Here is a 25914-nt window from a genome sequence, read left to right on the forward strand (position 1 = left end):
TAGACATTGAAGCTTATTCTTTCATTGAAATGTGAACAAAGGGAGCATTTTTTCAAAGTGATAGAGATAGAAAGCAAAAAGGTGTTTTTCATGAATGTACTGGAAAAGTTGAGGTCTAGATAAACTTTTGGTCTGTCAAGGCTTTATTATGGCGGATGACCAACTACCTACCCTCATGTATCCAAGATATGGTTGTACTTTGTGTACTGAAGACAATTGAGAAACATCATAAGCCAATATTCCAGTTTCATGATAAGAGAAGTGGTCCAGGCAGTATGATACAGTGGTTAAATTGATGAAAACTACTATTGACGTTTGTGTAAATAAATTATACATTTCCCTTTTCCATACCCAGAGGTTGAACCATAATGTGACATTGATTTTTTTAATTTCATTTCAAGATAGAAGTTTCAGTTTTCTAAATTATTTCTTACATTTTTCATATGTATATATATATATTTTTCTTTTTCTTTCAAACTATTCGCCATTTCCCGCATTAGCGAGGTAGCGTTAAGAACAGAGGACTGGGCCTTTGAGGGAATACCCTCACCTGGCCGAATTCTCTGTTCCTTCTTTTGGAAAATTAAAAAAAAAAAAACGAGAGGGGAGGATTTCCAGCCCCCCGCTCCCTCCCCTTTTAGTCGCCTTCTACGACACGCAGGGAATACGTGGGAAGTATTCTTTCTCCCCTATCCCCAGGGATAATATATATATATATATATATATATATATATATATATATATATATATATATATATATATTTTCAAACTATTCGCCATTTCCCGCATTAGCGAGGTAGCGTCAAGAACAGAGGACCGGGCCCTTTTTCGGAATATCCTCACCTGGCCCCCTCTGTTCCTTCTCTTGGAAAATTAAAAAAAAAAAACGAGAGGGGAGGATTTCCAGCCCCCCGCTCCCTCCCCTTTTAGTCGCCTTCTACGACACGCAGGGAATACGTGGGAAGTATTCTTAATTCCCTATCCCCAGGGATAATATATATATATATATATATATATATATATATATATTTTTTTTTTTTTTTTTTTTTTATACTTTGTCGCTGTCTCCCGCGTTTGCGAGGTAGCGCAAGGAAACAGACGAAAGAAATGGCCCAACTCCCCCCCCCCCCCCCATACACATGTACATACACACGTCCACACACGCAAATATACATACCTACACAGCTTTCCATGGTTTACCCCAGACGCTTCACATGCCTTGCTTCAATCCACTGACAGCACGTCAACCCCTGTATACCACATGACTCCAATTCACTCTATTTCTTGCCCTCCTTTCACCCTCCTGCATGTTCAGGCCCCGATCACACAAAATCTTTTTCACTCCATCTTTCCACCTCCAATTTGGTCTCCCTCTTCTCCTCGTTCCCTCCACCTCCGACACATATATCCTCTTGGTCAATCTCTCCTCACTCATTCTCTCCATGTGCCCAAACCATTTCAAAACACCCTCTTCTGCTCTCTCAACCACGCTCTTTTTATTTCCACACATCTCTCTTACCCTTACGTTACTTACTCGATCAAACCACCTCACACCACACATTGTCCTCAAACATCTCATTTCCAGCACATCCATCCTCCTGCGCACATCTCTATCCATAGCCCACGCCTCGCAACCATACAGCATTGTTGGAACCACTATTCCCTCAAACATACCCATTTTTGCTTTCTGAGATAATGTTCTCGACTTCCACACATTTTTCAAGGCTCCCAAAATTTTCGCCCCCTCCCCCACCCTATGATCCACTTCCGCTTCCATGGTTCCATCCGCTGACAGATCCACTCCCAGATATCTAAAACACTTCACTTCCTCCAGTTTTTCTCCATTCAAACTCACCTCCCAATTGACTTGACCCTCACCCCTACTGTACCTAATAACCTTGCTCTTATTCACATTTACTCTCAACTTTCTTCTTCCACACACTTTACCAAACTCAGTCACCAGCTTCTGCAGTTTCTCACATGAATCAGCCACCAGCGCTGTATCATCAGCGAACAACAATTGACTCACTTCCCAAGCTCTCTCATCCCCAACAGACTTCATACTTGCCCCTCTTTCCAGGACTCTTGCATTTACCTCCTTTACAACCCCATCCATAAACAAATTAAACAACCATGGAGACATCACACACCCCTGCCGCAAACCTACATTCACTGAGAACCAATCACTTTCCTCTCTTCCTACACGTACACATGCCTTACATCCTCGATAAAAACTTTTCACTGCTTCTAACAACTTGCCTCCCACACCATATATTCTTAATATATATATATATATATATATATATATATATATATATTTTTTTTTTTTTTTTTTTTTTTTTTCCCCAAAAGAAGGAACAGAGGGGGCCAGGTGAGGATATTCCAAAAAAGGCCCAGTCCTCTGTTCTTAACGCTACCTCGCCAATGCGGGAAATGGCAAATAGTTTAAAAGAAGAAAGAAAATATATATATATATATATATATATATATATATATATATATATATATATATATATATATTATCCCTGGGGATAGGGGATTAAGAGTACTTCCCACGTATTCCCTGCGTGTCGTAGAAGGCGACTAAAAGGGGAGGGAGCGGGGGGCTGGAAATCCTCCCCTCTCGTTTTTTTTTTAATTTTCCAAAAGAAGGAACAGAGAATTGGGCCAGGTGAGGGTATTCCCTCAAAGGCCCAGTCCTCTGTTCTTAACGCTACCTCGCTGATGCGGGAAATGGCGAATAGTTTGAAAGAAAGAAGAAATATATATATATATATATATATATATATATGTGTGTGTGTATTTGTGTGTATGTGTGTATATATGTGTATATGTGTGTGTGTATATATATATATATATATATATATATATATATATATATATATATATATATATATATATATATATATATTTTTTTTTGCTTTGTCGCTGTCTCCCGCGTTTGCGAGGTAGCGCAAGGAAACAGACGAAAGAAATGGCCCAACCCACCCCCATACACATGTATATACATACGTCCACACACGCAAATATACATACCTACACAGCTTTCCATGGTTTACCCCAGACGCTTCACATGCCTTGATTCAATCCACTGACAGCACGTCAACCCCGGTATACCACATCGCTCCAATTCACACTATTCCTTGCCCTCCTTTCACCCTCCTGCATGTTCAGGCCCCAATCACACAAAATCTTTTTCACTCCATCTTTCCACCTCCAATTTGGTCTCCCTCTTCTCCTCGTTCCCTCCACCTCCGACACATATATCCTCTTGGTCAATCTTTCCTCACTCATTCTCTCCATGTGCCCAAACCATTTCAAAACACCCTCTTCTGCTCTCTCAACCACGCTCTTTTTATTTCCACACATCTCCCTTACCCTTACGTTACTTACTCGATCAAACCACCTCACACCACACATTGTCCTCAAACATCTCATTTCCAGCACATCCATCCTCCTGCGCACAACTCTATCCATAGCCCACGCCTCGCAACCATACAACATTGTTGGAACCACTATTCCTTCAAACATACCCATTTTTGCTTTCCGAGATAATGTTCTCGACTTCCACACATTCTTCAAGGCTCCCAGAATTTTCGCCCCCTCCCCCACCCTATGATCCACTTCCACTTCCATGGTTCCATCCGCTGCCAGATCCACTCCCAGATATCTAAAACACTTCACTTCCTCCAGTTTTTCTCCATTCAAACTCACCTCCCAATTAACTTGACCCTCAACCCTACTGTACCTAATAACCTTGCTCTTATTCACATTTACTCTTAACTTTCTTCTTTCACACCCTTTACCAAACTCAGTCACCAGCTTCTGCAGTTTCTCACATGAATCAGCCACCAGCGCTGTATCATCAGCGAACAACAACTGACTCACTTCCCAAGCTCTCTCATCCCCAACAGACTTCATACTTGCCCCTCTTTCCAAAACTCTTGCATTCACCTCCCTAACAACCCCATCCATAAACAAATTAAACAACTATGGAGACATCACACACCCCTGCCGCAAACCTACATTCACTGAGAACCAATCACTTTCCTCTCTTCCTACACGTACACATGCCTTACATCCTCGATAACAACTTTTCACTGCTTCTAACAACTTGCCTCCCACACCATATATTCTTAATACCTTCCACAGAGCATCTCTATCAACTCTATCATATGCCTTCTCCAGATCCATAAATGCTACATACAAATCCATTTGCTTTTCTAAGTATTTCTCACATACATTCTTCAAAGCAAACACCTGATCCACACATCCTCTACCACTTCTGAAACCACACTGCTCTTCCCCGATCTGATGCTCTGTACATGCCTTCACCCTCTCAATCAATACCCTCCCATATAATTTACCAGGAATACTCAACAAACTTATACCTCTGTAATTTGAGCACTCACTCTTATCCCCTTTGCCTTTGTACAATGGCACTATGCACGCATTCCGCCAATCCTCAGGCACCTCACCATGAGTCATACATACATTAAATAACCTTACCAACCAGTCAACAATACAGTCACCCCCTTTTTTAATAAATTCCACTGCAATACCATCCAAACCTGCTGCCTTGCCGGCTTTCATCTTCCGCAAAGCTTTTACTACCTCTTCTCTGTTTACCAAATCATTTTCCCTAACCCTCTCACTTTGCACACCACCTCGACCAAAACATCCTATATCTGCCACTCTATCATCAAACACATTCAACAAACCTTCAAAATACTCACTCCATCTCCTTCTCACATCACCACTACTTGTTATCACCTCCCCATTTCCGCCCTTCACTGAAGTTCCCATTTGCTCCCTTGTCTTACGCACTTTATTTACCTCCTTCTAGAACATCTTTTTATGCTCCCTAAAATTTAATGATACTCTCTCACCCCAACTCTCATTTGCCCTTTTTTTCGCCTCTTGCACCTTTCTCTTGACCTCCTGTCTCTTTCTTTTATACGTCTCCCACTCAATTGCATTTTATCCCTGCAAAAATTGTCCAAATGCCTCTCTCTTCTCTTTCACTAATACTCTTACTTCTTCATCCCACCACTCACTACCCTTTCTAATCAACCCACCTCCCACGCTTCTCATGCCACAAGCATCTTTTGCGCAATCCATCACTGATTCCCTAAATACATCCCATTCCTCCCCCACTCCCCTTACTTCCATTGTTCTCACCTTTTTCCATTCTGTACTCAGTCTCTCCTGGTACTTCTTCACACAAGTCTCCTTCCCAAGCTCACTTACTCTCACCACCCTCTTCACCCCAACATTCACTCTTCTTTTCTGAAAACCCATACAAATCTTCACCTTAGCCTCCACAAGATAATGATCAGACATCCCTCCAGTTGCACCTCTCAGCACATTAACATCCAAAAGTCTCTCTTTCGCACGCCTGTCAATTAACATGTAATCCAATAACGCTCTCTGGCCATCTCTCCTACTTACATAAGTATACTTATGTATATCTCGCTTTTTAAACCAGGTATTCCCAATCATCAGTCCTTTTTCAGCACATAAATCTACAAGCTCTTCACCATTTCCATTTACAACACTGAACACCCCATGTATACCAATTATTCCCTCAACTGCCACACTACTCACCTTTGAATTAAAATCACCCATCACTATAACCCGGTCTCGTGCATCAAAACCACTAACACACTCATTCAGCTGCTCCCAAAACACTTGCCTCATGATCTTTCTTCTCATGCCCAGATGCATATGCACCAATAATCACCCATCTCTCTCCATCAACTTTCAGTTTTACCCATATTAATCGAGAATTTACTTTCTTACATTCTATCACATACTCCCACAACTCCTGTTTCAGGAGTACTGCTACTCCTTCCCTTGCTCTTGTCCTCTCACTAACCCCTGACTTTACTCCCAAGACATTCCCAAACCACTCCTCCACTTTACCCTTGAGCTTCCTTTCACTCAGAGCCAAAACATCCAGGTTCCTTTCCTCAAACATACTACCTATCTCTCCTTTTTTCACATCTTGGATACATCCACACACATTTAGGAGACGTATAAAAGAGAGAGACAGGAGGTCAAGAGAAAGGTGCAAGAGGTGAAAAAGAGGGCAAATGAGAGTTGGGGTGAGAGCGTATCATTAAATTTTAGGGAGAATAAAAAGATGTTTTGGAAGGAGGTAAATAAAGTGCCTAAGACAAGGGAGCAAATGGGAACTTCAGTGAAGGGGGCTAATGGGGAGGTGATAACAAGTAGTGGTGATGTGAGAAGGAGATGGAGTGAGTATTTTGAAGGTTTGATGTTAGAGTGGCAGATATAGGGTGTCTTGGTCGAGGTGGTGTGCAAAGTGAGAGGGTTGAGGAAAATGATTTGGTAAGCAGAGAAGAGGTAGTAAAAGCTTTGCGGAAGATGAAAGCCGGCAAGGCAGCAGGTTTGGATTGTATTGCAGTGGAATTTATTAAAAAAGGGGGTGACTGTTTTGTTGACTGGTTGGTAAGGTTATTTAATGTATGTATGACTCATGGTGAGGTGCCTGAGGATTGGCGGAATGCGTGCATACTGCCATTGAACAAAAGCAAAGGGGATAAGAGCGAGTGCTCAAATTACAGAGGTATAAGTTTGTTGAGTATTCCTGGTAAATTATATGGGAGGGTATTGATTGAGAGGGTGAAGGTATGTATAGAGCATCAGATTGGGGAAGAGCAGTGTGGTTTCAGAAGTGGTAGAGGATGTGTGGATCAGGTGTTTGCTTTGAAGAATGTATGTGAGAAATACTTAGAAAAGCAAATGGATTTGTATGTAGCATTTATGGATCTGGAGAAGGCATATGATAGAGTTGATAGAGATGCTCTGTGGAAGGTATTAAGAATATATGGTGTGGGTGGCAAGTTGTTAGAAGCAGTGCAAAGTTGTTATCGAGGATGTAAGGCATGTGTACGTGTAGGAAGTGAGGAAAGTGATTGGTTCTCAGTGAATGTAGGTTTGCGGCAGGGGTGTGTGATGTCTCTATGGTTGTTTAATTTGTTTATGGATGGGGTTGTTAGGGAGGTGAATGCAAGAGTTTTGGAAAGAGGGGCAAGAATGAAGTCTGTTGTGTATGAGAGAGCTTGGGAAGTGAGTCAGTTGTTGTTCGCTGATGATACAGCGCTGGTGGCTGATTCATGTGAGAAACTGCAGAAGCTGGTGACTGAGTTTGGTAAAGTGTGTGAAAGAAGAAAGTTAAGAGTAAATGTGAATAAGAGCAAGGTAATTAGGTACAGTAGGGTTGAGGGTCAAGTCAATTGGGAGGTAAGTTTGAATTGAGAAAAACTGGAGGAAGTAAAGTGTTTTAGATATCTGGGAGTGGATCTGGCAGCAGATGGAACCATGGAAGCGGAAGTGAATCATAGGGTGGGGGAGTGGGCGAAAATTCTGGGAGCCCTGAAGAATGTGTGGAAGTCGAGAACGTTATCTCGGAAAGCAAAAATGGGTATGTTTGAAGGAATAGTGGTTCCAACAATGTTGTATGGTTGCGAGGCATTGGCTATGGATAGAGTTGTGCGCAGGAGGATGGATGTGCTGGAAATGAGATGTTTGAGGACAATGTGTGGTATGAGGTGGTTTGATCGAGTAAGTAATGTAAGGGTAAGAGAGATGTGTGGAAATAAAAAGAGCTTGGTTGAGAGAGCAGAAGAGGGTGTTTTGAAATGGTTTGGGCACATGGAGAGAATGAGAGAGGAAAGATTGACCAAGAGGATATGTGTGTCGGAGGTGGAGGGAACGAGGAGAAGTGGGAGACCAAATTGGAGGTGGAAAGATGGAGTGAAAAAGATTTTGAGTGATCGGGGCCTGAACATGCAGGAGGATGAAAGGCGTGCAAGGAATAGAGGGAATTGGAACGGTGTGGTATACCAGGGTCGACGTGCTGTCAATGGATTGAACCAGGGCATGTGAAGCGTCTGGGGTAAACCATGGAAAGTTCTGTGGGGCCTGGATGTGGAAAGGGAGCTGTGGTTTCAGTGCATTATTACATGACAGCTAGAAACTGAGTGTGAACGAATGAGGCCTTTGTCTTTTCCTAGCACTTCCCCGCACACATGAGGGGGAGGGTGTTGTTATTCCATGTGGAGCGGGGTGGCGATGGGAATGAATAAAGGCAGACAGTATGAATTATGTACATGGGTATATATGTATATGTCTGTGTGGGTATATATATGTATACATTGAGATGTATAGGTATGTATATTTGTGGGTGTGGATGTGTATGTATATACATTTGTATGTGGGTGGGTTGGGCTGTTCTTTTGTCTGTTTCCTTGCGCTACCTTGCTAATGCGGGAGACAGCAACAAAGCGAAATAATAATAACAAAAAAGGTTTGCTGTTAAAGGAAGTTTAGTTAGTTTATAAGAGAAATTGTATATTTTCTTTTTTTTATTTCAGAGAATGAATCTGAAGACCAAAGAGGAAACAGAAAACGTAACAATGATTGATGTTTACCAAGAGTTTAACTCCAAAGTTTCAGCCAGATTCAAAATCCTACAGTTCAAATCGAGGATGATTAAGAGGAAATATGCCTTTGAAAATTATGAAGTCCCAGAAGAGTCTGAATACTTAGAAGTTCGTTATTCTGTAAGTTGAGTTTTTTTTGTTGTGTTGCATTTAATTTCTTCCCTTCATGCAGAAACCTCTGCCCACCCAATAGTACCCACTGACCATCTTTCTTACTCACCTTTATACAATTATGTATTTTTTTTTTTTTTTTTTTTTTTTTTTATACTTTGTCGCTGTCTCCCGCGTTTGCGAGGTAGCGCAAGGAAACAGACGAAAGAAATGGCCCCCCCCCATACACACGTACATACACACGTCCACACACGCAAATATACATACCTACACAGCTTTCCATGGTTTACCCCAGACGCTTCACATGCCTTGATTCAATCCACTGACAGCACGTCAACCCCTGTATACCACATCGCTCCAATTCACTCTATTCCTTGCCCTCCTTTCACCCTCCTGCATGTTCAGGCCCCGATCACACAAAATCTTTTTCACTCCATCTTTCCACCTCCAATTTGGTCTCCCTCTTCTCCTCGTTCCCTCCACCTCCGACACATATATCCTCTTGGTCAATCTTTCCTCACTCATTCTCTCCATGTGCCCAAACCATTTCAAAACACCCTCTTCTGCTCTCTCAACCACGCTCTTTTTATTTCCACACATCTCTCTTACCCTTACGTTACTTACTCGATCAAACCACCTCACACCACACATTGTCCTCAAACATCTCATTTCCAGCACATCCATCCTCCTGCGCACAACTCTATCCATAGCCCACGCCTCGCAACCATACAACATTGTTGGAACCACTATTCCTTCAAACATACCCATTTTTGCTTTCCGAGATAATGTTCTCGACTTCCACACATTCTTCAAGGCTCCCAAAATTTTCGCCCCCTCCCCCACCCTATGATCCACTTCCGCTTCCATGGTTCCATCCGCTGACAGATCCACTCCCAGATATCTAAAACACTTCACTTCCTCCAGTTTTTCTCCATTCAAACTCACCTCCCAATTGACTTGACCCTCAACCCTACTGTACCTAATAACCTTGCTCTTATTCACATTTACTCTTAACTTTCTTCTTCCACACACTTTACCAAACTCAGTCACCAGCTTCTGCAGTTTCTCACATGAATCAGCCACCAGCGCTGTATCATCAGCGAACAACAACTGACTCACTTCCCAAGCTCTCTCATCCCCAACAGACTTCATACTTGCCCCTCTTTCCAGGACTCTTGCATTTACCTCCCTAACAACCCCATCCATAAACAAATTAAACAACCATGGAAACATCACACACCCCTGCCGCAAACCTACATTCACTGAGAACCAATCACTTTCCTCTCTTCCTACACGTACACATGCCTTACATCCTCGATAAAAACTTTTCACTGCTTCTAACAACTTGCCTCCCACACCATATATTCTTAATACCTTCCACAGAGCATCTCTATCAACTCTATCATATGCCTTCTCCAGATCCATAAATGCTACATACAAATCCATTTGCTTTTCTAAGTATTTCTCACATACATTCTTCAAAGCAAACACCTGATCCACACATCCTCTACCACTGGTATTCCCAATCACCAGTCCCTTTTACAGCCCACAACTCCACAAGCTGTTCACCATTCTTATTCACCTTAATGAATATTTCATTCCCCCAGTTATACCCCCTACTGCCACATTACTTACTTTTGCATTCAGACCATCCCTCTCTTGCTTCAGAATGATGACAAATCCACTCAACTGCTCCCCTCTCTTCTTCATTCTTCACATGGTCAGTCTTCTCGCATATTCTGCTTTCATTTTTATTCCCACATCATCCTCTGCAGCAGTATTCTTCAGACTTTTTCATCGCAACCCAGTTTGATTTCATGTATTACTTTCATGATCACATTGCACATCTGTTGTACCTTTCTCCCTCCAGTATGAAAACTTTTTACCAATACATGATACATCTTTTTCTTTTTCTTTCATACTATTCGCCATTTCCCGTGTTAGCGAGGTAGCGTTAAGAACAGAGGACTGGGCCTTTCAGGGAATATCCTCACCTGGCCCCCTTCTCTGTTCCTTCTCTTAGAAAATTAAAAAAAAACATAAGGGGAAGATTTCCAGCCCCCCGCTCCCTTCCCTTTTAGTCGCCTTCTATGACATGCAGGGAATACATGGGTAGTATTCTTTTTCCCCTATCCCCAGATATATGATACATTTATATTTATTTTCCACTGCAATACCATCCAAACCTGCTGCCTTGCCGGCTTTCATCTTCCGCAAAGCTTTTACTACCTCTTCTGTTTACCAAATCATTTTCCCCAACCCTTTCACTTTGCACACCACCTCGACCAAGACACCCTATATCTGCCACTCGATCATCAAACACATTCAACAAACCTTCAAAATACTCATTCCATCTCCTTCTCACATCACCACTACTTGTTATCACCTCCCCATTTGCGCCCTTCACTGAAGTTCCCATTTGCTCCCTTGTCTTACGCACTTTATTTACCTCCTTCCAGAACATCTTTTTATTCTCCCTAAAATTTAATGATACTCTCTCACCCCAACTCTCATTTGCCCTTTTTTTCACCTCTTGCACCTTTCTCTTGACCTCCTGTCTCTTTCTTTTATACATCTCCCACTCAATTGCATTTTTCCCTGCAAAAATCGTCCAAATGCCTCTCTCTTCTCTTTCACTAATAATCTTACCTCTTCATCCCACCACTCACTACCCTTTCTAATCAACCCACCTCCCACGCTTCTCATTCCACAAGCACCTTTTGCGCAATCCATCACTGATTCCCTAAATACATCCCATTCCTCCCCCACTCCCCTTACTTCCATTGTTCTCACCTTTTTCCATTCTGTACTCAGTCTCTCCTGGTACTTCCTCACACAAGTCTCCTTCCCAAGCTCACTCACTCTCACCACCCTCTTCACCCCAACATTCACTCTTCTTTTCTGAAAACCCATACAAATCTTCACCTTAGCCTCCACAAGATAATGATCAGACATCCCTCCAGTTGCACCTCTCAGCGCATTTACATCCAAAAGTCAGGCACATATATATACACACACAGACACATACATATATACACATGCACACAGTTCACACTGTCTGCCTTTATTCATTCCCATCGCCACCTCGCCACACATGGAATAACATCCCACTGCCCCCACATGTGTGTGAGGTAGCACTAGGAAAAGACAACAAAGGCCCCATTCGTTCACACTCAGTCTCTAGCTGTCATGTAATAATGCCCGAAACCACAGCTCTCTTTCCACATCCAGGCCCCACAGAACTTTCCATGGTTTACCCCAGACGCTTCACATGCCCTGATTCACTCCATTAATAGCACGTTGACCCTGGTATACCACAATTCACTCTATTCCTTGCCCGCCTTTCACCCTCCTGAATGTTCAGGCCCTGATCACTCAAAATCTTTTTCACTCCATCTTTCCACCTCCAATTTGGTCTCCCACTTCTCCTCGTTCCCTCCACCTCTGACACATATATCCTCTTGGTCAATCTTTCCTCACTCATTCTCTCCATGTGCCCAAACCATTTCAAAACACCCTCTTCTCCTCTCTCAACCACGCTCTTTTTATTTCCACACATCTCTCTTACCCTTACATTACTTACTCGATCAAACCACTTCACACCACATATTGTCCTCAAACATCTCATTTCCAGCACATCCACCCTCCTCCGCACAACCTCGCAACCATACAACATTGTTGGAACCCCTATTCCTTCAAACATAGCCATTTTTGCTTTCGGAGATAATGTTCTCAACTTCCACACATTCTTCAGGGCTCCCAGGATTTTCGCCCACTCCCCCACCCTATGATTCACTTCCACTTCCATGGTTCCATCCGCTGCCAGATCCACTCCCAGATATCTAAAACACTTTACTTCCTCCAGTTTTTCTCCATTCAAACTTACCTCCCAATTGACTTGACCCTCAACCCTACTGTACCTAATAACCTTGCTCTTATTCACATTTACTCTTAACTTTCTTCTTTCACACACTTTACCAAACTCAGTCACTAGCTTCTGCAGTTTCTCACATGAATCAGCCACCAGCGCTGTATCATCAGCGAACAACAACTGACTCACTTCCCAAGCTCTCTCATCCACAACAGACTTCATACTTGCACCTCTTTCCAAAACTCTTGCATTCACCTCCCTAACAACCCCATCCATAAACAAATTAAACAACCATGGAGACATCACACACCCCTGCCGCAAACCTACATTCACTGAGAACCAATCACTTTCCTCTCTTCCTACACGTACACATGCCTTACATCCTCGATAAAAACTTTTCACTGCTTCTAACAACTTGCCTCCCACACCATATATTCTTAGTACCTTAGTACCAGGAATACTCAACAAACATATACCTGTAATTTGAGCACTCTTATCCCCTTTGCCTTTGTACAATGGCACTATGCATGCATTCCGCCAATCCTCAGGCACCTCACCATGAGTCATACATCCATTAAATAATCTTACCAACCAGTCAACAATACAGTCACCCCCTTTTTTAATAAATTCCACTGTAATACCATCCAAACCTGCTGCCTTGCCGGCTTTCATCTTCCTCAAAGCTTTTACTGCCTCTTCTCTGTTTACCAAATCATTTTCCCTAACCCTCTCACTTTGCACACCACCTCAACCAAAATACCCTATATCTGCCACTCTATCATCAAACACATTCAACAAACCTTCAAAATACTCACTCCATCTCCTTCTTACATCACCACTACTTGTTATCACCTGCCCATTAGCCCCCTTCACTGAAGTTCCCATTTGCTCCCTTGTCTTACGCACTTTATTTACCTCCTTCCAGAACATATGCATGTTTTGTTATTATCATAATTATACATAATTGCTGTTTCCCGCTTCAGTGAGGGAGCAACATATGCATATACATTTATTTATTTATTTATTTATTTTGCTTTGTTGCTGTTTTCCGTGTTAGCGAGGTAGTGCAAGGAAACAGACGAAAGAATAGCCCAACCCACCCACATACACATGTATATACATACATGTCCACACACGCCAATATACATACCTATACATCTCAACGTATACATATATATACACACACATACATATACATATATACACATGTACATAATTCATACTGTCTCCCTTTATTCATTCCCATCGCCACCCCGCCGCACATGAAATAACAACCCCCTCCCCCCTCATGTGTGCGAAGTAGCACTAGGAAAAGACAACAAAGGCCACAGTCGTTCACACTCAGCCTCCAGCTGTCATGTAATAATGCACCGAAACCACATCTCCCTTTCCATATCCAGGCCCCACACAACTTTCCGTGGCTTACCCCAGACGCTTCACATGCCCTGGTTCAATCCATTGACAGCACGTCGACCCCGGCATACCACTTCGTTCCAATTCACTCTATTCCTTGCGCACCTTTCATCCTCCTGCATGTTCAGGCCCCAATCACTCAAAATCATTTTCACTCCATCTTTCCACCTCCAATTTGGTCTCACCCTTCTCCTCGTTCCCTCCACCTCTGACACATGTATCCTCTTGGCTAATCTTTCCTCTCTCATTCTCTCCATGTGACCAAACCATTTCAAAACTCCCTCTTCTGCTCTCTCAACCACACTTTTTTTATTACTACATATCTCTCTTACCCTATTATTATTTACTCGATCAAACCACCTCACACCACATATTGTCCTCAAACATCTCATTTCCAGCACATCCACCCTCCTCTGCACAACTCTATCTATAGCCCATTCCTCGCAACCATATAACATTGTTGGAAGCACTATTCCTTCAAACATACCCATTTTTGCTTTCGGAGATAATGTTCTCAACTTCCAAACATTCTTCAACGCTCCCAGAACTTTCGTCCCCCCTCCCCCACCCTATGAATCACTTCCACTTCCATGGTTCCATCTGCTGCCAAATCCACTCCCAGATATCTAAAACACTTCACTCCCTCCAGTTTTTCTCCATTCAAACTTACCTCCCATTTGACTTGTCCCTCAACCCTACTGTACCTAATAACCTTGCTCTTATTCACATTTACTCCCAGCTCTCTTCTTTCACACACTTTACCAAACTCAGTCACCAGCTTCTGCAGTTTCTCACACCAATCAGCCACCAGCGCTGTATCATCAGCGAACAACAACTGACTCACTTCTCAAGCTCTCTCATCCACAACAGACTGCATACTTACCCTTCTCTCCAAAACTCTTGCATTCACCTCCCTAACAACCCCATCCATAAAAAAATTAAACAACCATGGGGACATCACACCCCTGCCACAAACCAACATTCACTGAGAACCAATCACTTTCCTCTCTTCCTACATGTACACAAGCCTTACATCCTCGATATAAACTTTTCACTGCTTCTAACAACTTGCCCCTCACACCATATATTCTTAATACCTTCCACAGAGCATCTCTATCAACTCTATCATATACCTTCTCTAGATCCATAAATGCTACATATGAATCCATTTGCTCTTTTAAGTATTTCTCACATACATTCTTCAAATGTATTCTTCAAAGGGAAAAAATGCAATTGAGTGGGAGATGTATAAAAGAAAGAGACAGGAGGTCAAGAGAAAGGTGCAAGAGGTGAAAAAAAGAGCAAATGAGAGTTGGGGTGAGAGAGTATCATTAAATTTTAGAGAGAATAAAAAGATGTTCTGGAAGGAGGTAAATAAAGTGCGTAAGACAAGGGAGCAAATGGGAACTTCAGTGAAGGGCGCAAATGGGGAGGTGATAACAAGTAGTGGTGATGTGAGAAGGAGATGGAGTGAGTATTGTGAAGGTTTATTGAATGTGTTTGATGATAGAGTGGCAGATATAGGGTGTTTTGGTCGAGGTGGTGTGCAAAGTGAGAGGGTTAGGGAAAATGATTTGGTAAACAGAGAAGAGGTAGTGAAAGCTTTGCGGAAGATGAAAGCCGGCAAGGCAGCAGGTTTGGATGGTATTGCAGTGGAATTTATTAAAAAAGGGGGTGACTGTATTGTGGACTGGTTGGTAAGGTTATTTAATGTATGTATGACTCATGGTGAGGTGCCTGAGGATTGGCGGAATGCGTGCATAGTGCCATTGTACAAAGGCAAAGGGGATAAGAGTGAGTGCTCAAATTACAGAGGTATAAGTTTGTTGAGTATTCCTGGTAAATTATATGGGAGGGTATTGATTGAGAGGGTGAAGGCATGTACAGAGCATCAGATCGGGGAAGAGCAGTGTGGTTTCAGAAGTGGTAGAGGATGTGTGGATCCGGTGTTTGCTTTGAAGAATGTATGTGAGAAATACTTAGAAAAGCAAATGGATTTGTATGTAGCATTTATGGATCTGGAGAAGGCATATGATAGAGTTGATAGAGATGCTCTGTGGAAGGTATTAAGAATATATGGTGTGGGAGGAAAGTTGTTAGAAGCAGTGAAAAGTTTTTATCGAGGATGTAAGGCATGTGTACGTGTAGGAAGAGAGGAAAGTGATTGGTTCTCAGTGAATGTAGGTTTGCGGCAGGGGTGTGTGATGTCTCCATGGTTGTTTAATTTGTTTATGGATGGGGTTGTTAGGGAGGTGAATGCAAGAGTTTTGGAAATAGGGGCAAGTATGAAGTCTGTTGGGGATGAGAGAGCTTGGGAAGTGAGTCAGTTGTTGTTTGCTGATGATACAGCGCTGGTGGCTGATTCATGTGAGAAACTGCAGAAACTGGTGACTGAGTTTGGTAAAGTGTGTGGAAGAAGAAAGTTAAGAGTAAATGTGAATAAGAGCAAGGTTATTAGGTACAGTAGGGTTGAGGGTCAAGTCAATTGGGAGGTGAGTTTGAATGGAGAAAAACTGGAGGAAGTGAAGTGTTTTAGATATCTGGGAGTGGATCTGGCAGCGGATGGAACCATGGAAGCGGAAGTGGATCATAGGGTGGGGGAGGGGGCGAAAATCCTGGGGGCCTTGAAGAATGTGTGGAAGTCGAGAACATTATCTCGGAAAGCAAAAATGGGTATGTTTGAAGGAATAGTGGTTCCAACAATGTTGTATGGTTGCGAGGCGTGGGCTATGGATAGAGTTGTGCGCAGGAGGATAGATGTGCTGGAAATGAGATGTTTGAGGACAATGTGTGGTGTGAGGTGGTTTGATCGAGTGAGTAACGTAAGGGTAAGAGAGATGTGTGGAAATAAAAAGAGCGTGGTTGAGAGAGCAGAAGAGGGTGTTTTGAAGTGGTTTGGGCACATGGAGAGAATGAGTGAGGAAAGATTGACCAAAAGGATATATGTGTCGGAGGTGGAGGGAACGAGGAGAAGAGGGAGACCAAATTGGAGGTGGAAAGATGGAGTGAAAAAGATTTTGTGTGATGGGGGCCTGAACATGCAGGAGGGTGAAAGGAGGGCAAGGAATAGTGTGAATTGGAGCGATGTGGTATACCGGGGTTGACTTGCTGTCAGTGGATTGAATCAAGGCATGTGAAGCGTCTGGGGTAAACCATGGAAAGCTGTGTAGGTATGTATATTTGCGTGTGTGGACGTATGTATATACATGTGTATGGGGGGGGGGGTTGGGCCATTTCTTTCGTCTGTTTCCTTGCGCTACCTCGCAAACGCGGGAGACAGCGACAAAGTATAATAAATAAAATAAAACATTCTTCAAAGCAAACACCTGATCCACACATCCTCTACCACTTCTGAAACCACACTGCTCTTCCCCAGTCTGATGGTCTGTACATGCCTTCACCCTTTCTATCAATACCCTCCCATATAATTTACCAGGAATACTGAACAAACTTATACGTCTGTAATTTGAACACTCACCTTTATCCCCTTTGCCTTTGTACAATGGCACTATTCAAGCATTTCGCCATTCCTCAGACACCTCACCATGAGTCATACATACATTAAATAACCTTACCAACCAATCAACAATACAGTCACCCCTTTTTTAATAAATTCCACTGCAATACCATCCAAACCCGCTGCCTTGCCGGCTTTCATCTTCCACAAAGCTTTTACTACCTCTTCTCTGTTTACCAAATCATTGTCCCTAACCCTCTCACTTTGCACACCATCTTGACCAAAACACCCTATATCTGCCACTCTATCATCAAACACATTCAACAAACCTTCAAAATACACATCACCACTACTTATTATCACCTCCCCATTAGCCCCCTTCACTGACGTTACCGTTTGTTCCCTTGTCTTATTCACTTTATTTACCTCCTTCCAAAACATCTTTTTATTCTCCCTAAAATTTAGTGATACTCTCTCACCCCAACTCTCATTTGCCCTCTTTTTCACCTCTTGCACCTTTCTCTTGACCTCCTGCTACTTTCTTTTATACATCTCCTAGTCATTTGCATTATTTCCTTGCAAAAATCATTCAAATCCTCTCTCTTTTCTTTCAATGATAATCTTACTTCTTCATCCCACCACTCACTACTCTTTCTAATTTGCCCACCTCCCACGCTTCTCATGCCACAAGCATCTTTTGCACAAGTCATCACTGCTTCCCGAAATACATCCCATTCCAACTCCACTCCCCTTACGTCCTTTGTTCTCACCTTTTTCCATTTTGTACTCAGTCCCTCCTGTAATTTCCTCACACAAGTCTCCTTCCCAAGATCACTTACTCTCACCACTCTCCTTACCCCAACATTCTCTCTCCTTTTCTGAAAACCTCTACAAATCTTCACGTTCTCCTCCACAAGTTAATGTTCAGACATCCCTCCAGTTGCACCTCTCAGCACATTAACATCCATAAGTCTCTCTTTCGCGCACCTATCAATTAACACGTGGTTCAATAATGCTCTCTGGCCATCTCTCCTACTTACATACGTATACTTATGTATTTTTAATCCAGGTATTCCCAATCACCAGTCGTTTTTCAGCACATAAATCTACAAACTCTTCACCATTTCCATTTACAACACTGAAAACCCAATGTACATATATATATTTTATTATTTATTATTTTTTTTATTTTGCTTTGTAGCTGTCTCGCGCGTTTGCGAGGTAGCACAAGGAAACAGACGAAAGAAATGGCCCAACCCACCCCCATGCACAATGTATACACACACACGTCCACACACGCAAATATACATACCTATACATCTTAATGTACACATATATATACATACACAGACACATACATATATACCCATGCACACAATTGACACTGTCTGCCCCCATTCGCTCCCATCGCCACCTCCCCACACATGGAATACCTTCCCCCTCCCCCCTCATGTGTGCGAGGTAGCACTAGGAAAAGACAACAAAGGCCCCATTCGTTCACACTCAGTCTCTAGCTGCCACAAAATAATGCCCGAAACCACAGCTCCCTTTCCACATCCAGGCCCCACACAACTTTCCATGGTTTACCCCAGACGCTTCACATGTCCTGATTCAATCCACTGACAGCACGTCAACCCTGATATACCACATCGATCCAATTCACTCTATTCCTTGCCCTCCTTTCACCCTCCTGCATGTTCAGGCCCCGATCACTCAAAATCTTTTTCACTCCATCTTTCCACCTCCAATTTGGTCTCCCACTTCTCCTCGTTCCCTCCACCTCCGACACATATATCCTCTTGGTCAATCTTTCCTCACTCATTCTCTCCATGTGCCCAAACCATTTCAAAACACCCTCTTCTGCTCTCTCAACCAAGCTCTTTTTATTTCCACACATCTCTCTTACCCTTACATTACTTACTCGATCAAAAAACGTCACACCACACATTGTCCTCAAACATCTCATTTCCAGCACATCCATCCTCCTGCGCACAACTCTATCCATAGCCCACGCCTCGCAACCATACAACATTGTTGGAACCACTATTCCTTCAAACATACCCATTTTTGCTTTCCGAGATAATGTTCTCGACTTCCACACATTCTTCAAGGCTCCCAGGATTTTCGCCCCCTCCCCCACCCTATGATTCACTTCCGCTTCCATGGTTTCATCCGCTGCCAGATCCACTCCCAGATATCTAAAACACTTTACTTCCTCCAGTTTTTCTCCATTCAAACTTACCTCCCAATTGACTTGACCCTCAACCCTACTGTACCTAATAACCTTGCTCTTTTTCACATTTACTCTTAACTTTCTTCTTTCACACACTTTACCAAACTCAGTCACCAGCTTCTGCAGTTTCTCACATGAATCAGCCACCAGCGCTGTATCATCAGCGAACAACAACTGAATCACTTCCCAAGCTCTCTCATCCACAACAGACTTCATACTTGCCCCTCTTTCCAAAACTCTTGCATTCACCTCCCTAACAACCTCATCCATAAACAAATTAAACAACCATGGAGACATCACACACCCCTGCCACAAACCTACATTCACTGAGAACCAATCACTTTCCTCTCTTCCTACACGTACACATGCCTTGCATCCTCGATAAAAACTTTTCACTGCTGCTAGCAACTTGCCTCCCACACCATATATTCTTAATACCTTCCACAGAGCATCTCTATCAACTCTATCATATGCCTTCTCCAGATCCATAAATGCTACATACAAATCCATTTGCATTTCTAAGTATTTCTCACATACATTCTTCAAAGCAAACACCTGATCCACACATCCTCTACCACTTCTGAAACCACACTGCTCTTCCCCAATCTGATGCTCTGTACATGCCTTCACCCTCTCAATCAATACCCTCCCATATAATTTACCAGGAATACTCAACAAACTTGTACCTCTGTAATTTGAGCACTTATATATATATTTTTTATTATACTTTGTCACTGTCTCCCGCGTTAGCGAGGTAGCACAAGGAAATGGATGAAAGATTGGCCCAACTCACCCACATACACATGTATATACATACACACCTTCTCATACACATGTACATACCTATACATTTCAAAGTTTACATACATATACATACACAGACTTATACATATGTACACATGTACATATTCATACTTGCAGCCTTCATCCATTCCTGTTGCCAAACCGCTACACATGAAATAGCATCCCCCCTCCTCTCCGCAAGGTAGCGCTAAGAAGACAACAAAGGCCACATTTGGTCACACTCAGTCTCTAGCTGTCATGTGTAATGAACCGAAGCGACAGCTCCCTTTCCACATCGAGGCCCCACAAAACTTTCCATGGTTTACCCCAAACGCTTCACATGCCCTTGTTCAATCCATTGACTACATGTCGACCTAGGTATACCACATCGTTCCAGTTCACTCTATTCTTTGCAAGCCTTTCAACCTCCTGCATGTTCAGGCCCTGATCGCTCAAAATCTTTTCACTTCATCCTTCCACCTCCAATTTGGTCTCCCACTTCTCGTTCCCTCCACCTCTGACACATGTATCACCTTTGTCAATCTTTCCGCATTCTTTTGCTCCATGTGACCAAACCATTTCAAAACACCCTCTTCTGCTCTCTCAACCACACTTTTTATTACCACACACGTATCATAAAAGGTGACTAAAGGGGATGAAAGCGGGGGGCTGGAAACCCTCCCCTCCTTGTATTGTAACTTTCTAAAAGGGGAAACAGAAGAAGGAGTCACGCGGGGGAGTGCTCATCCTCCTCGAAGGCTGAGACTGGGGTGTCTAAATGTGTGTGGATGTAACCAAGATGAGAAAAAAGGAGAGATAGGTAGTATGTTTGAGGAAAGGAACCTGGATGCTCTGGCTCTGAGTGAAACGAAGCTCTAGGGTAAAGGGGAAGAGTGGTTTGGGAATGTCTTGGGAGTAAAGTCAGGGGTTAGTGAGAGGACAAGAGCAATGTAAGGAGTAGCACTACTCCTGAAACAGGAGTGGTGGGAGTATGTGATAGAGTGTAAGAAAGTAAACTCTAGATTGATATTGGTAAAACTGAAAGTGGATGGAGAGAGGTGGGTGATTATTGGTGCATATGCACCTGGGCATGAGAAAAAAGATCATGAGAGTCGAGAGTCAAGTGCTTTGGGAGCAGAGTGAATGTGTTAGTAGTTTTGATGCATGAGACCAGGTTATAGTGATGGGTGATTTGAATGCAAAGGTGAGTAATGTGGCAGTTGAGGGAATAATTGGTGTACATGGGGTGTTCAGTGTTACAAATGGAAATGGTGAAGAGCTTGTAGATCTATGTGCTGAAAAAGGACTGGTGATTTGGAATACCTGGTTTAAAAGAGATATACATAAGTATACGTATGTATGCAGGAGAGATGGCCAGAGAGCATTATTGGATTACGTGTTAATTGATAGGTGCGCAAAAGAGAGACTTTTGGATGTTAATGTGCTGAGAGGTGCAACTGGAGGGATGTCTGATCATAATCTTGTGGAGGTGAAGGTGAAGATATGTAGAGGTTTTCAGAAAAGAAGAGAGAATGTTGGGGTGAAGAGAGTGGTGAGAATAAGTGAGCTTGGGAAGGAGACTTGTGTGGGGAAGTACCAGGAGAGACTGAGTACAGAATGGAAAAAGGTGAGAACAAAGGAGGTAAGGGGAGTGGGGGAGGAATGGGATGTATTTAGGGAAGCAGTGATGGCTTACGCAAAAGATGCTAGTGGCTTGAGAAGCTTGGGAGGAGGGCAGATTAGAAAGGGTAGTGAGTGGTGGGATGAAGAAGTAAGATTAATACTGAAAGTGAAGAGAGAGGCATTTGGATGATTTTTACAGGGAAGTAATGCAAATGAGTGGGAGGTGTATAAAAGAATGAGGCAGTAGGTCAAGAAAAAAGTGCAAGATGTGAAAAAGAGGGCAAATGAGAGTTGGGGTGAGAGAGTATCATTAAATTTTAGGGAGAATAAAGAGATGTTTTGGAAGGAGTTAAATAAAGTGCGTAAGACAAGGGAACAAATGGAAACTTCAGAGAAGGGGGCTAATGGGGAGGGGATAACAAGTAGTGGTGATGGGAGAAGGAGTTGGTGTGAGTATTTTGAAGGTTTGTTGAATTTGTTTGATGATAGAGTGGCAGGTGTAGGGTGTTTTGGTCAAGGTGATGTGCAGAGTGAGAGGGTTAGAGAGAATGATTTGGTAAACATAGAAGAGGTAGTGAAACCTTTGCAGGAGGATGAAAGCCAGCAAGGCAGCAGGTTTGGATGGTATTGGCGTGGAATCTATTAAAAAAAGGGGGTGACTTTAGTTGACTCGTTGGTAAGGGTATTTGATGTATGTATGACTCATGGTGAGGTGCCTGAGGATTGGCGGAATGCTTGCATGTGCCATTGCAAAGGCAAAGGGGATAAAGGTGAGTGCTCAAATTACAGAGGTATAAGTTTGTTGAGTATTCCTGGTAAATTATATGGGAGGGTATTGATTGAGAGGGTGAAGGCATGTACAGAGCATCAGATTGGGGAAGAGCTGTGTGGTTTCAGAAGTGGTAGAGGATGTGTGGATCAGGTGTTTGCTTTGAAGAATGTATGTGAGAAATACTTAAAAAAGCGAATGGATTTGTATGTAGGATTTATGGATCTGGAGAAGGCATGTGAGAGTTGATAGAGATGCTCTGTGTAAGGTATTAAGAATATTTGGTGTGGGAGGCAAGTTGTTAGAAGCAGTGAAAAGTGCTTATCAAGGATGTAAGGCTTGTGTAAGAGTAGGAAGAGAGGAAAGTAATTGGTTCTCAGTGAATGTAGGTTTGTGGCAGGGGTGTGATGTCTCCATGGTTGTTTAATTTTTTTATGGATGGGGTTGTTAGGGAAGTGAATGCAAGAGTTTTGGAAAGAGGGGCAAGTATGCAGTCTGTTGTGGATGAGAGAGCTTGAGAAGTGAGTCAGTTGTTGTTCGCTGATGATACAGCGCTGGTGGCTGATTGGTGTGAGAAACTGCAGAAGCTGGTGACTGAGTTTGGTAAAGTGTGTGAAAGAAGAAAGCTGAGAGTAAATGTGAATAAGTGCAAGATTATTAAGGACAGTAGGGTTGAGGGACAAGTCAACTGGAAGGTAAGTTTGAATGGAGAAAAACTGGAGGAAGTAAAGTGTTTTAGATACCTGGGAGTGGATCTGGCAGCGGATGGAACCGTGGAAGCGGAAGTGAATCATAGGGTGGGGGAGGGGGCAAATGTTCTGAGAGCGTTGAAGAATGTGTGGAAGTCGAGAACATTATCTCGGAAAGCAAAAATGGGTATGTTTGAAGGAAAAGTGGTTCCATCAATGTTATATGGTTGCGAGGCATGGGCTGTAGATAGAATTGTGTAGAGGAGGGTGGATGTGCTGGAAATGAGATGTTTGAGGACAATATGTGGTGTGAGGTGGTTTGATCGAGTAAGTGATGTTATGGTAAGAGAGATGTGTGGTAATAAAAAGAGCGTGGTTGAGAGAGCAGAAGAGGGTGTTTTGAAATGGTTTGGGCACATGGAGAGAATGAGTGAGGAAAGATTGACCAAGAGGATATATGTGTCAGAGGTGGAGGGAACGAGAAGTGGGAGACCATGTTGGAGGTGGAAAAATGGAGTGAATAAGATTTTGAGTGATTGGGGCCTGAACATGCAGGAGGGTGAAAGGCTTGCAAGGATTAGAGTGAATTGGAACAATGTGATATACCGGGGTCAACGTGCTGTCAATGGATTGACCTCCAACATGGTCTCCCACTTCTCGTTCCCTCCACCTCTGACACATATATCCTCTTGGTTTGAAGCGTCTGGGGTAAACCATTGAAAGTTTTGTGGAGCCTGGATGTGGAAAGGGAGCTGTGGTTTCGGTGCATTGTTACATGACAGCTAGAGACTGAGTGTGAACGAATGTGGCCTTTGTTGTCTTTTCCTAGTGCTACCTCGCACACATGCGGGGGGGAGGGGGTTGTTATTTCATGTGTGGCGGGGTGGTGATGGGAATGAATAAAGATAGACAGTATGAATTATATACATGTGTATATATGTATATGTCTGTGTGTGTATATATATGTATGTGTTGAGATGTATTGGTATGTATATTTGCATGTTTGGATGTGTGTGTATATAGATGTGTATGTGGGTGGGTTGGGCCATTCTTTCGTCTGTTTCCTTGCGCTACCTCGCTAACGTTGGAGACAGCAACAAAGCAAAATAGATAAATACATATCTCTCTTACCCTTTCATTACATACTCAATCAAACCACCTCACACCACATTTTGTCTTAGAACATCTCATCTTCAACACTTCCACACAACCCTATCTATAGCCCACAACTCGTAACCACATAACATTGTTGGAACCACTATTCCTTCAAACATACCCATTTTTGCTCCGAGATAACGTTCTCGCCTTCCACACATTCTTCAACACTCCTAGAACCTTCGCCCCCTTCCCCACTCTGTAACTTACCTCCGCTTCCATGGTTCCATCCGCTGCCAAATTCACTCCCAGATATCTAAAACACTTCACTTCCTCCAGTTTTTCTCTATTCAAACTTACCTCCCAATTGACTTGTCCCTCAGCTCTACTGAACCTGATAGCCTTGCTCTTATTCACATTTGCTCTCAACTTTCATCTTTCACAAACTTTTCCAAACTCAGTCACCTACCTCTGCAGTTTCTCACCCAAATCAGCCACCAGCACTGTATCATCGGCAAACAACAACTGACTCACTTCTCAAGCCCTCTCATCGACAGCAGAGTGCATACTTGCCTCTTTCTCCAAAACTCTTGCATTCACCTTCCTACAAATTAAACAACCATGGAGACATCATGCACCCCTGCCACAAACCGATATTCCTGGGAGGCAATCACTCTCCTCTCCTACTCATACACATGCCTTACATCTTCGATAAAAACTTTTCACTGCTTCTAGCAACTTACTTCCCACACCATGTACTCTTAAGATCTTCCACAGAGCATCTCTATCAACTCTATCATATACCTTCTCCAGATGCATAAATGCCACATACAAATCCATTTGTTTTTCTAAATATTTCTCACATGCATTCTTCAAAGGAAACACCTGATCCACACATCTTCTACCACTTCTGAAACCGCACTGCTGTTCCCCAATCTGATGCTGTGTAGATGCCTTTACCCTCTCAATCAATACCCTCCCATATAATTTCCCAGGAATACTAAAACTTTTTTTTTTTTTTTCCGCTGTCCCGCGTTTGCGAGGTAGCACAAGGAAACAGACGAAAGAAATGGCCCAACCCACCCCCATACACATGTATATACATACGTCCACACACGCAAATATTCATGCCTACACAGCTTTCCATGGTTTACCCCAGACGCTTCACATGCCTTGATTCAATCCACTGACAGCACGTCAACCCCGGTATACCACATCACTCCAATTCACTCTATTCCTTGCCCTCCTTTCACCATCCTGCATGTTCAGGCCCCGATCACACAAAATCTTTTTCACTCCATCTTTCCACCTCCAATTTGGTCTCCCTCTTCTCCTCGTTCCCTCCACCTCCGACACATATATCCTCTTGGTCAATCTTTCCTCACTCATTCTCTCCATG

General features: G+C 42.9%; 1 protein-coding gene across 1 annotated transcript in view; it reads left to right on the top strand.

Moving 5' to 3' along the window:
• Positions 1-25914, top strand: part of PolA1 (DNA polymerase alpha catalytic subunit) — a 436605-nt gene that overhangs the window by 112682 nt on the left and 298009 nt on the right. The window contains exon 10 of the mRNA XM_071683772.1: positions 8403-8591. Coding sequence (XP_071539873.1) covers positions 8403-8591 — 189 coding nt within the window. The remainder of the gene's footprint in view (positions 1-8402; positions 8592-25914) is intronic.

This window comes from Panulirus ornatus, chromosome 37 (assembly GCF_036320965.1).
Source record: "Panulirus ornatus isolate Po-2019 chromosome 37, ASM3632096v1, whole genome shotgun sequence".
NCBI lineage: Eukaryota > Metazoa > Arthropoda > Malacostraca > Decapoda > Palinuridae > Panulirus > Panulirus ornatus.